At 45.1% G+C, this 12,415-nt stretch overlaps 1 protein-coding gene across 20 annotated transcripts in view; it reads left to right on the top strand.

The window, feature by feature from the left end:
• REPS1 (RALBP1 associated Eps domain containing 1) overlaps nucleotides 1-12,415 on the top strand; it is an 894,243-nt gene that overhangs the window by 602,249 nt on the left and 279,579 nt on the right. For 13 of the 20 annotated variants that reach the window (XM_085612456.1, XM_085612465.1, XM_085612462.1 and 10 more), the window contains one exon: nucleotides 12,010-12,082. In XM_085612456.1, the coding sequence (XP_085468582.1) occupies nucleotides 12,010-12,082 (73 nt within the window). The remainder of the gene's footprint in view (nucleotides 1-12,009; nucleotides 12,083-12,415) is intronic. The other 7 variants (XM_085612466.1, XM_085612457.1, XM_085612451.1 and 4 more) reach the window with 1 other exon arrangement.

Raw genomic sequence — 12,415 nt, 5'->3', positions numbered from 1 at the left:
TGTTAAGTTTTCAAGTGCAAGAAGACAAGATGCAGACCTGTTCAAACCCCAGGAGATCATGGGTGAGGAAAAAAAAGAGCTTTGGCAATCAGGTATCTGGCTGGTGCAGGGAGGCCAAAGTCTGGAGACCTTTTTGAAAGCAGAAGAGTAGGAACTCCCACTGCATCAGAGTCTAACAAGCCCAGGGCAAAAACTACTCCTAGAGCGTCCATTGCACCACCCTCAACTCGAAGATTAGCCCGTCCTCCCCTCTCGATCAACCTCAAAAGCATCCTCATGCTGAGGCAGAGAATCTCTACTGAGAAAGTTGGGCATCAAGCCCTGAGGTGAGCCACAAGATGCCTTTGGTCAGGCTCCAGGCTCTAAGACCTCTCAACCCCAAAAGGCCTTATGGGCTCCATGAAAGCCTAATGACATTGAGTGAGCAAAGCGAATACGCCTGATTCTTCCTAGAAGAGTTTCCTAGTCCCTTATATCCGCCCAGTATCCAATAATCCTCCCATTGAGCTTCCACTTTCACTTTTCCATGCTTCTATCATGTAATAAAAATCTTTTTATTCCACCATCCATTCCTTCACCATACATCCATCCATTTGCTCCCCTATTCATCTTTCACGTTTCCATCCTTCATCTGGCAATTGTTCAATATACCATTCATCCAGCGTTCATTCTATCTACACTGTGATCCATCAATCCACCTATCTATCATATCTGATAGAGACATTCAGCTGCAGATTACTTACCTTGGAATTATCCTCAGGCGCCAGACTGGATCCTGGAAACCTTAGTACAGCGGTACCTCTGCACGTCAGTAGAGGGCACGGAGCGACTCCTTAATGACGTCGTCCACCGGATGTGATGTCAACAGAGTTTATATAAGCCCTCCCCCGACGCGCTGATGTCAGTTTCTTCCTTTCCACATTTCCACGTGGATCAGGAGAGTTGTACCTATGGCCATTTTGGCTACCTCTTCGTCTAAGTCAGAACGAGAGTCTGTCCCGTGCCTTCTGGTGTTTTCAAGCGCGAGACAAGGGAACACTATCTCTCCCTCCATGCCATTTTTCTTTCTCAGCCTCCCTCTGGTGCACGTCTCAATCCCAAGTAGGTCGGTGAGGCCTCGACTGACTCCAAACCAGCGGGATCTCCCGCTGTGTCAGTGGGGCCCTCCAAATCTGTGATCAACACATTATCGGCTCTGGTGCACAGCCCTTTGGAGTTCCCACCTGGGATGCCTATGTTGGATCCGTCTGCACCGCCTTCGGCATAGACTGCGCTGAATGCCCCTACTTTATCTCTCATCTCCGACACTGGGGTGTCGTCTCTTCAATGCCAGTCGACATCAGGAATGGTGTCGGTGGTACAGTTTGTTCTGGGCTACCTTCCTCTGCTTTCAGAGGAGCCCCCAGCTTTATTCCCCTTGGAACACGGGTATTTTGGTGATGTCCATGATGCCATAACTGGCGCCCATTCAGCCTCCTCTGGGGTTTTATTGGGTGTCTGACCTTGGGGGAGCTAGTCTCCTTGTTTCCTCCCCATCCTCGTACTGGTTTTCGCCTCCTAGCCTAACTAAGCAGATGCTCCCCTTCAGTGAAGCCCTCTTTGATATACTGTTGGTTTCTTGGACTAAACAAATTTCAAAGGCGTCCGTGGACCGGTCTATAGCGCATAGGCACCATCCTGCCTTTCCCGTCAGTCTATCCGTGCAGCTTTGTAGTTCAGGCTGCAATAGCCCGCCCCCTACATCACCACCATGCCAGACTTCCCCCCAGAGCAAGAGTCTAACAGTCCAGATGCTCTTGGTCGATATCTCCGCTTTCCGGTCCCTTAATACAGCTTGTGTTTTGGGCTGGTTTTTCTCATGTGCTGTGGGATTCGGTCTTGCACCTTCTCCCCTCAGTCCCTGATGACTCTAGGGACACTCTTACTCAGCTGGTTCAGGATTGCCGCCAAGCAGCTAAATTGCTGATTCGATGTGGCATGGACACCACAGATTCTGCCGGGCGAGCAATGGCTCTTTCGGTTGCTCTTCACAAGCGTGCCTGGCTACGCACCTCTGGCTTCTCTGATCAGCTGTTAAGTCCACCTTGTTGGACATGCCTTTCGATGGTCCATGTCTGTTTACTCTCAAGCTGACCCTGCCTTAAGCTGCTTTCGGGATAGTCAGAGTGGAGCAAAATATTAATACCTGATTGCTATACTGTCCTTTTTTTTACCCCGTACTCAGTCTGGCAAGGGATGGTCTCCTTCCTTTCTTTCTGTGTGAGCCTTCATAGGGCAGCGGTAGTTGGCTTCTTCATTTTACTTGTCACCTCCAATTGACATATGGTATGGTGCGCCTGCCCTGGCAGGTTTCTTCTTTTCTTGTATTCCGCCCTGTCGATGGCAGGTTGTGGTCCCTGATTGTTCGGGACAAGATTTATTTTCTGGCCCTGTTCGGTTGAACGCCGGTGACTGCATGGTGTTATCTTGCTTTCTACCCAAATTCTGATTGGGGTGTTTTCATGGTATTGTGCGAGTGCACTGTTGCCTTGTTTGCTGTCCTACAGGGTACTTCGTCTGTATGCCTTGCAGGTATTCCTCCATATGTTTCTGACAGCTTAGTACCCCTTATAGGGGGCTCCGCATGCCAGGCTTGGTGCACCGGTGTCCGCCGGAAGGGGGTTCTGCTTTCTCCTGCCCCTCCCCCATTTGTTAAGTGTTTCATCACTCAAGCCAGGGGATTCTTTCCTTCTACTCTCTCTGGTGACCTTCTTTCCTATCAAACGCGAGGGGAGGGTCATGGTTCTTGGCCTAAGGTGCATTGTCTGGTCCTGACCTAGGTAGTGTCCCTTTTTTTATCTCCTCCAGCGTTAGCACTTCTTGTGCTAGTTCTCACTGTACGTGGGCAAGATGGGCTTCTGCCCTCTCCCCTTTTTCTCTTAGGCTCCTTGCAGGCATACCTTTTCTGTCTCTTGGCATGGTTGGCCTACTCAGCAACCCTTTCTTGTCTTTGCCTCTACATGGCCTGTTTTTATCTGCCTCTGCCTTGCATGAGGCTGCTGTTGCTTTTCACTTTTGAATTGGTGATGTTTCTATGACACCTCTGATACCAACCCTAACATTTAGTTACTGGCCTGGCTGTCCTTCAGACATGCCATCTGCCCCTTTTTGGGGATTTTTGACTATTTTTCACCTTCTTTTTCTTCTCGCACATGGGTCCTTGACCACCCTCTCGGGGTTGTTTTGTACGAAGGTTGGTGTTCCCTTGGGATTCCTTCCTGGGATTTCCCTTCACTTCTTGCGAGCGTGGAGATAGTTTCCCCCTCCTTGGTGGGTTTGTTCCCTTGCTTCTGAGCATACCAAATATGATCTTGAGTGACGCCAGGATCCTCAATCACAATTTTATCTGGTTTGTTGGCCGGGCATGGATTGTTCTGTTCAAACGAGAACCTCTTTTGCTCTGGCCTCCATGCTTGTTAGGCTGTAGGCACTGCCTCTCCATTTTTATCTATGGTCCTTTAACCTGGTTCTTTGGTTGGTCCTTAACTTGCGACGTTTGTCTTCCCATCCTATGTTCTCTGTCTTTGGTCCGCTGTTTCAGCCAAATTACTTCTCTGTCTGTTAGTCTTCTTTTAAGATGGGGGCTAGCTGTATGATTATGCCTCCCCTGGTTGGCTTTGTTCACCTCAACCCTTCCCCTTTCTTATCCATTCTTATGCCCAATAACTCTTCCACCCATCCTTTCAGCTTTCCTTTAACTAGTTAACATTTCACTGTTAAATCCATCCATCATTTCACTTTTATACTCATCCAATCTTGCACCATTGCTTTTGTTCTTTTTACCCTTCCTTCCTTTCTTCATTCCTTCCATCCTACCCTCCTCCTTTCCAGTGCCTACTTAGCTTTTTGTACCCCCAGTCCCCAATTTTTCTTACATTTCTCTCTCCCATTTACTCTTTTTGATGCTCGGTCTGTTTTTCTTTGTTTATCTTTATTTGTCTTGTTCACTGAGCTTGATTTACTTAGTAGCCCTTGACCTCCATACCTAGACTCTGTCCTTGTATTCCCTTATTGTATTGGTATGAGCTTTCTGAGTGCCAAAAGAAGAATCCAATGTAAACCTTACAGAAGGTTTAGTGGGATCCAGACTATCAGGTGATCAGTCCCGGGGCAACCGTCACTTTAGCTACTAAAGTGGGAGGTGATCACCACTGCATCTCACATAACTGAGAGAAGGAAACTCACCGTTGAGGAGCAAATAACAGTGGAGCTACAGTCCTGTCTGAATCCTAAAAAGGTTAGGGACAAGGCCACCTGTTCACCAATTCCTACCTCTAGGCCTTGCACATCACTATCTCCTCAGTCACCACAATTCTCTTCTCACTCTGACCACATTGACTTGTACTGAGATAGGCTGTATTTTATCTTCATGATCCATACCACAACGCTATCCTGCCAAGGCCCTCCCATAATGATGACTCACTGCTTACCAAGTAGTCCTACAAAGGGCAACCCTGCTCCACAAAGCTAAGCTCCATATGGTTGGGGAGGAGGATGACTTTATAGACAAAACTCTCACTAAAACCAAGAGCTTGTTCCTATACTGGCTATTCTATAATCAGTTTTATATGCTGTACGGACAACTTCAATGACTCAGTAAAGGTTAGAGTTGTCACCCTTTGGGTTGAGAAGAAATACAAGGCAGAGGATTTTACTCTTCCTGATAAGGAGCACAATAAAATTGATATGGCTGGGAAGTTTATGGCTGTGGGGGCAGCCATTCTTTGGAAGACTGTCAACTCAGTTGGACTGCTCTCCAGATAGGTTTGCCATCATCAGTAGGAGATGAAGTAGTTGGTGAAGCCCCTCCCTGAAGCCTACCTTGAGGTAGCAATAATTAGTCCTGGAAAGGAAAGTCATCTCAAACATGAACATTCAGTGTGCCCTGGATTCTGCTGACACCGCCTCTGGGGAAATCAGTACCATCATACTCCTGAGATTCCACACCTGGGAATAAGTCTCAGGCTTTAGACCAGAGGTCCAGCAGCCTAATTTAACAGACACCATCTGTTCGACCACAAGGTCGATACCATACTCAGGAAAATGAAAAAGGACACGTAGACTGCCAACATCTGGGTTGCAAAAAACAGAATGTGAGAGGAGGACCAAAATTAACCTCTCCTACCCAGAGGCAGGAATATCATCAAAAGCATTCCTTTCAGGACATTCAATGATCTAAGTCATTCGGCTAAAGTGACTACCATGGCTATCGAAGAGGCAATGGTGGAGGTGGCTCCAGCAAGGGCTCCTCTACCTCCAAGAACAGACTCGCCCATTATTCCTTCAATTCACGCATCACCTGTTGGGGAAAGACTGAGGTTATTCGTTCCACAGTTGAAAGAAATAACCTCTAACAAACGGGTGCTCTTGTGCAGAAGAGGTAATGCCTGGAGTTTCACCCCATTTCACCAAACGATACTACCTTTTTGCCATGTGAGGACTAGAGACCATCTGTGACTGTTGCAGGATAGAAAAGTGCAAGCACTCCTTGCCAATGGTGCCATTGAGCTGGTGCCTCCTCACCACCGTGGCCAAAGAGTCTACCTCCATCGCTTCCTAATTACCAATAAAGAGAACTCTATAGCCTGTCCTAGACCTCAGTCATCTAAACTGCTATATCCTATCAGAGCACTTTAATGAGAAAGCCTCTCAGGATGTCCTTACGCTTCTCTGCATAAGCCATCATATGACAACATTTGACCTCAAGGACGCACACTTCCACATTTCTTTGCTTTCTGCGCATCACTCTTACTGCACTATGTGAAAAGAGGTTGGCACTACCAATTCAGAGTTCTACCAATTGGGGTCACCACAACTCCAATGGCATTTACCAAATGCCTAGTGGGTCATAGCAGCGCCCTTTTGCAGTAACGCCATTTACATCTTTTGTGACCTGGTTGATAAAGAGTGGCAGTCAATAGCCTAGTGCACACCCAGACGGCAATGTTAATGTTACACAGGCTAAGTTTCGGATTGAATGCCAAAAGTAGCATCGCAAAGTACAGCAGATCCATCCCTTTCTAGGGCCTGTGCTAAATGCTGTCACAGGGAAAGCCTACCCAAATCAAGAGAGGTTTAGGGCATTCCAAAGACTGTTGCCTCTTTTTCACACACAGTTTTCTCTTATGGTAAGGATGGGCAATGAAATTGTTGGGGATGAAGGCTTCGTGCATTGCAATATAAGGGCCACCCCAGTGTACTGACATCAGTTACTTTCTTTCTGCACTAGTCTGCGCAGATCTGAAGAATAGCTAACCCCATTCACATTTTGACTGACGTTTTTTCAACCCTCTTGTAGAAGATTTTTGTGCTTTGTCTTCTAGTGTGCAGGATGGCCACAGGAAGGCAGATTTTAAACAATGCGGCACCCGTCATCAACAGATGTCAGTGATGGACCCGCGCTTAGTCTGTCTCTGATGTCTTGAGCATGATCACAACGCCAAGACATGCGAGGACTGCCGTGCCTCCACCTCCAAAGTTAACACTGGTGCATACCCTACCACTCCATCTGATAGGGAACTGAAAAGGCTGGATACCTTTGGGAAGATGATGTTCTCTTCCGCCAGGCTGGCACTTCGTTCAGTGAACGCCGTGTGCCTCTTGGGCTGATACTCCCATACCAACTTTGACTCGGTTGCATAAGTGCTGCCCGTGGTCTCCGAGGCGGCCCAAGCCCCATACTCTCTTAAGCAATTGCTGAAGGGAGAGATTCAGCCAAGTTCACAATGCTCTGAGAGCTGGACACAAGCAACTTGCTGGCAAATTGATTTCATCCCAGAACACACCAAATCCTTAAAAAGAAGGGGGTCCAAGGGTATGTGTATTTTTAGAGACCTACAAGAAATAATACCCCTAAAACAATATATTATCAACACAATAGCATATCCTGCACCCCACTGGATGCCAAAGATGATCGGAGGGCATACTAAAGGACTCTGAAGGCTGCAGCTGGACGGGGGAGTTGGCAGGGTGGGTGTTCTAGCTTGACCTCTGGCTACCTTGCCCACATGTTCTGTGGGAATCGCACCCTCTGCCACAAAATGATTGTGCGGTTTGCTGGCCGAGGTGGCTGGGCGTGTAAAGATATAATAGGAAGCCCATTCTGTGGCCACAAAAAGGGGCGGAAGGCGGACTGGGGTTGGTGAGGGGCCATGGAAAGGCCCACGGACCTGGCCGTAGGTCTGCTGTCCATAAAGTGCTCTAGTGCTGAGTCCGCCGTTTCTCCAAACAACCGAGAGACAACAAAGGGCAAGTCCATGAGCAAGGCTGTAACAAATGCAGGGGTTCATTGCTGTGACTCTAAAAGGTGCATCACGTGTGAATATCTTTTACAAACATCATCTGCAACTAGTTCTGTTACGAGAAGGACCTATGCAATAAGGCAGCATCTTACATGTCTCTCAACATGCATTATTTATGTGATTCAGTGCCAACGGCAAAGCTGTAAAAAGCAATATGTAGGCCAAACAGTGAATGACCTCCGTACACGATTCAGGAACCACAAATCTGCAATAATTAATAAGAAAATTGACCAGCCTGTAGCCAATCATTTTAACCTTGTGGATCATTCACTATCAGATTTGAAGATTTTCCCCGTGGAACATGTTTCAAAGGAAGAACTACTGGACTCCAGGGAAAACTTCTGGATGTACCGTTTAAAATCACTGCATCCAGATGGACTGAACATTACTGACAACACAACCTGATTACTGCATATCTCAAGAGCTCTCTGGACTGCATTGATTCCACATTCCAAATGGAATCTTCACTCATGATGCTTTTTGAAAATTCAGCTGTCATCTGTGCAGCCACAGAGCAAACCATCTTGTACTACCTGAGGAAGGCGGAAGCTGAAACGTTGTAGTGGAAATATATTTTTGTTCTTTGGTGAATCTATCTGTTTGAGTCACTTCTTTCTTGGATATTTTATTTCTTTGTGACTCATTGTATCCTTTGGGATCCAGATTTTTGCCCTGGCTGGCTGTTGTTTTCTTGTGATCCTTCATCTTCAAGTATATGTATGTGTGTGTGTATATATATATATATATATATATATATATATATATAATATAATATATATATATTCCAAATGCAAGGACACCCACAATTGGAGACCCACTCGTAGCGTGGTTAACACCTCTCGTCCTTGCATTTGGAATATGGGCGGCCTACCCAGGTCACGGAGAACCCCTCCCTGCTGAAGTGCGGGTCCTGCGAAGGTACGATACCGACGCGCATGGAGAAACGTGGTGTCTCACCGAGTTTAAGAACAGCACAGCGACAACAGCGTGAAGCAGAGCATACCCATTGAGGAAGTTGTTACTGATTGAAGAGCAAACAGCAGCGGCACCTACGAGAGGTTTTAATCTGTATAAGACTCAGAATACCATGAAGCACTGGGCTGACACGCCCATGGGGCGGAACCTAAAAACATTATAATTACTCACCTTTCGCTGCTGATCGCAAGATGCCATTCCCGTGACAAAGGGCAGCAGGATGCCCGAAACGCGTAGGGGAGAAAAAAGTGGCTGAACTTTGCTGTGCTCACTAAGTTGTTTGCGATGCTGCTTGGTGAAATAAAGATGTTAACCAGGCTACCAGTGGGTCTCCAATTGTGGGTGTCCTTGCATTTGGAATATGGGCGGCCTACCCAGGTCGCGGAGAACCCCTCCCTGCTGAAGTGCGGGTCCTGCGAAGGTACGATACCGACGCGCATGGAGAAACGTGGAGTCTCACCGAGTTTAAGAACAGCACAGCGACAACAGCGTGAAGCAGAGCATACCCATTGAGGAAGTTGTTACTGATTAAAGATCAAACCGCAGCGGCACCTACGAGAGGTTTTAATCTGTATAAGACTCAGAATACCATGAAGCACTGGGCTGACACGCCCATGGGGCGGAACCTAAAAACATTATAATTACTCACCTTTCGCTGCTGATCGCAAGATGCCATTCCCGTGACAAAGGGCAGCAGGATGCCCGAAACACGTAGGGGAGAAAAAAGTGGCTGAACTTTGCTGTGCTCACTAAGTTGTTTGCGATGCTGCTTGGTGAAATAAAGATGTTAACCAGGCTACCAGTGGGTCTCCAATTGTGGGTGTCCTTGTATTTGGAATATATATATATATTCCCAAAAAGTGCACGAAAGCTTGAGGCCGCAACACAGCTGCAGTGAGGTCAACAAACCTTTATTTAAACAACAAAGCAGGTAACTTCGCATCCCTTAATTTCGTCCTTGGTCTAATGCATTTCGGAGAATCTTTCTCCTTCCTCAGAGACCGCGTGTCAAATGCCAGTTAAACGCATACACTGCAACTCCCCTTTATACTTGTATCTGATTGGCCTCCAGTGTGCCTCAATGTTCGTAATTGCTCAGATGCATGTCGGGAGATGTAGTCATTTCGTGCTTTTCAAATCCCTCCAGTGGGTTCTGGCCTTGACAGCATTTTACAGGACAATTCACAGCCCTCCATTAGGCTCAGGATGGGACTTTGCCTGCTTTCAGTGAGTGTTACTGCAGCGCCAACACGACAGGCAGGTTTCCTTCGGTTGGACCCTTCATCCGCTCTTGGGTTGCGCGATCCCTCTGCGGCTCGGACTCGCCGCATACAATATTCCCAAAAAGTGCCCGAAAGCTTGAGGCCGCAACACAGCTGCAGTGAGGTCAACAAACCTTTATTTAAACAACAAAGCAGCCTCAAGCTTTCGGGCACTTTTTGGGAATATATATATATATATATATATATATATATATATATATATATATATATATATATATATATATATATATATATATATATATATATATATATATATATATATATATATATATATTGGTCTAGACATCTATATAGTTTAGTTTAGTGATGAAGGGCTGCAGATTGTTTTGTGTTTCGAAGATATGTGATTATGGTCAATTAACAGCTTCTTTCCATCCTCTGCCTTTAGTTTGTCAGTGAATTTCGGATTATCACAATTAAAACTAGGTCAATGGACCTAGTCTGTCATCTACAGGTCCACAAATGTTGAAGTCCTCCCCAGTGTATCTCTGTGGGGATCTGAGCTCTTTCAGCCTTCCTGGGGTGTGCTTCACCCTCTTTGTAAGTCATTTGTTAGCAAGCTCGCCAAATAACCATACTAATTGTTCTGTAGCGGGCCCTGAAAACTGTAGGGCCCTATAATAGCACTTAAAAATCTCGCCCATTCCTTTGCAGCTGTTTGAGGCTTGAAAGATGTAAACTAGGGGGGGCCACATCCAAATTTCCAAGTAACCTAACTTCCAACCCACAAAAGGTAGGATTTTTGCCAATCTTATCAGGCATTCAAGCCTACACATGCCTTAAAAGAAGTCTGTATGAGCCACTTGGGGAAATGTAGCTCCTTTGCATTTGGTTAATTAAGGATCAGTAGGGGTTTCCCGGAACTGACCACCTGATAGTCTGTATCCCACTAAAATGTTTTTAGGTTTAGATCTGCTTCTTTTTTCTGCAATCAAAAAGCTCTTAACAATTCTCTAAGGGAATATGTGGGCAGAGATGGAGGGTGGAGATCAGAAGCCACTAAGTGAACCAAGTTCAGTGAAGGAGACAAAGAAATTATAAAAACATTGTAAAAGGACAGAGTATCAAAAATAGTGCGCCGGAGAGAGAAATATAAGAAAGAAAAATTAGGGTGTGAAGAAAGAAGGATTGGTATGAACTGAACTGTAAAGTAGGAAGCAATGATGAAAGGAAAACAATAGTGAAAGGAGGGAAGGAATCATGGAACGAAGGAAAGTTGAAAGGAAGGGTAAAAAAGGACTAAACAAAGGGTGCAAGAGTGGATACAAGTGAAACGATGGATGGGTGGATTGAAGGGTGAAATGTCCAGCAGGTGAAAGGCTAGATGAAAGGAAGTGTGGACAAATGAAGGGTAATAAGAATGGATAAGAAAGGTGGAAGAGTGATTTGATGAACAGGTCGAATAATGGGTAATTGTGTGCATATAAGGTCATTAAATGAATGGAATGCTTTGAACATTAAAAAGGAAGACAGAAACGTGGATGGATTAATGTGGGAACAGACCGATGAATGGAATAGCCCGTGGATGGATGGAGTGGTGAAATAATGAATGATGGGATAGATAGATTCTCTAAAAAGAGAGAAGCATGGAAAGGTGAAAGTGGAAGGTCTGTAAAAGGCTTAATAGATGAGTGGATATAAGGGACAATGAAACTCTTCTAGGAGGAGTCAGGCCTGTTTCTTTGCCCTCTCACTGTTAGAGACTTTCTTTTAGTGTTGCTTTTTTTTCTTTTTCTGGCTACTCCTATGGGTGAATAGGCAAGACGTGAGTAAAAGGGAAGTCCTTTTTCACCAGGAAAAATATTTTCACCTTAGTGAAACAGAAGGTTATTCATTGTAAATGCACTGCTCTTTACGTTCACTAATTTGGAAAATCTAAATGAAGGGTTGGACAGACATGTTTATCACTATGGCTCAGGCTGTGATGTCTCTTCATTATCTGTTCATAGTCATCAGCTCTTGAAGCTGTTATCCAGGGAGTAGTGCCTCTACTGTATCAATAAATGGAAGAGCAAAGCATTTTATTCACACTTTGTCTAGATGTGCCATTTATCACAAAAGCCCTCTTCCACTGTCATAAACCGGTCATTGGCCTGAGCGCTTTCTATATGTATTGCATTTTGCATTGCTTATGTGATTTATTCTTGACCACAGTCATAGTTCTACCTGTTAGCTTTTGTGCTTAGTTATCTACTTTTTTGTGTTAAAGTGTATTGCAAGGGCGATGGTTGGGGTGGAGAGGAGGCTTTCCTAGTTTAAAAGTGTATTAAAATGGTGGTTGTTTATTAAGGAAATTAATCACATATGCTGCCTTCGAGATATCTATATCATGCATTATGTTGGATGTAAAAACACAGGTGTTGTGTACAAATGACCTAATGTTACATGATATGTTGTGTATGGTTTCCCAGCAGATGGTTATAACAGTTCGGACTCCTTTACATCAGACACAGAGGAGACTGGAAATGCAGTCACACGGCAACGGTCAGTAGTCCTCTGAACATTTAAGGTGCTGGATTGGTTTCAAACTCCATTCTTTTTTTTATTAAACTATGGGATAAAGCAAGGCCTAAAGAAGTGTAGTGTGTGACTTCGTTCTGGCACCGCCACTGTTATTTTTTTTGTTTTATTAAAACATTTTTCTTTTTTTTGGCTTGATTAAATTTCGGTACATAATGAAACCATTAATAATGTAAACAAGACCACAGTGACTTGAGAAGGCTACACTATCTACAGTTGTACATGGGAATTAATTTGTGTTGGATGTGTTTCTGAGAGGAACAATGAAATTGAGTAGCCTAAATCTTATGGCTGCAA

The sequence above is a fragment of the Triturus cristatus genome, chromosome 6 (genome assembly GCF_964204655.1).
Source record: "Triturus cristatus chromosome 6, aTriCri1.1, whole genome shotgun sequence".
NCBI classification, from domain to species: Eukaryota; Metazoa; Chordata; class Amphibia; order Caudata; family Salamandridae; genus Triturus; species Triturus cristatus.
This window is presented reverse-complemented; position numbering and strand designations above follow the sequence as displayed.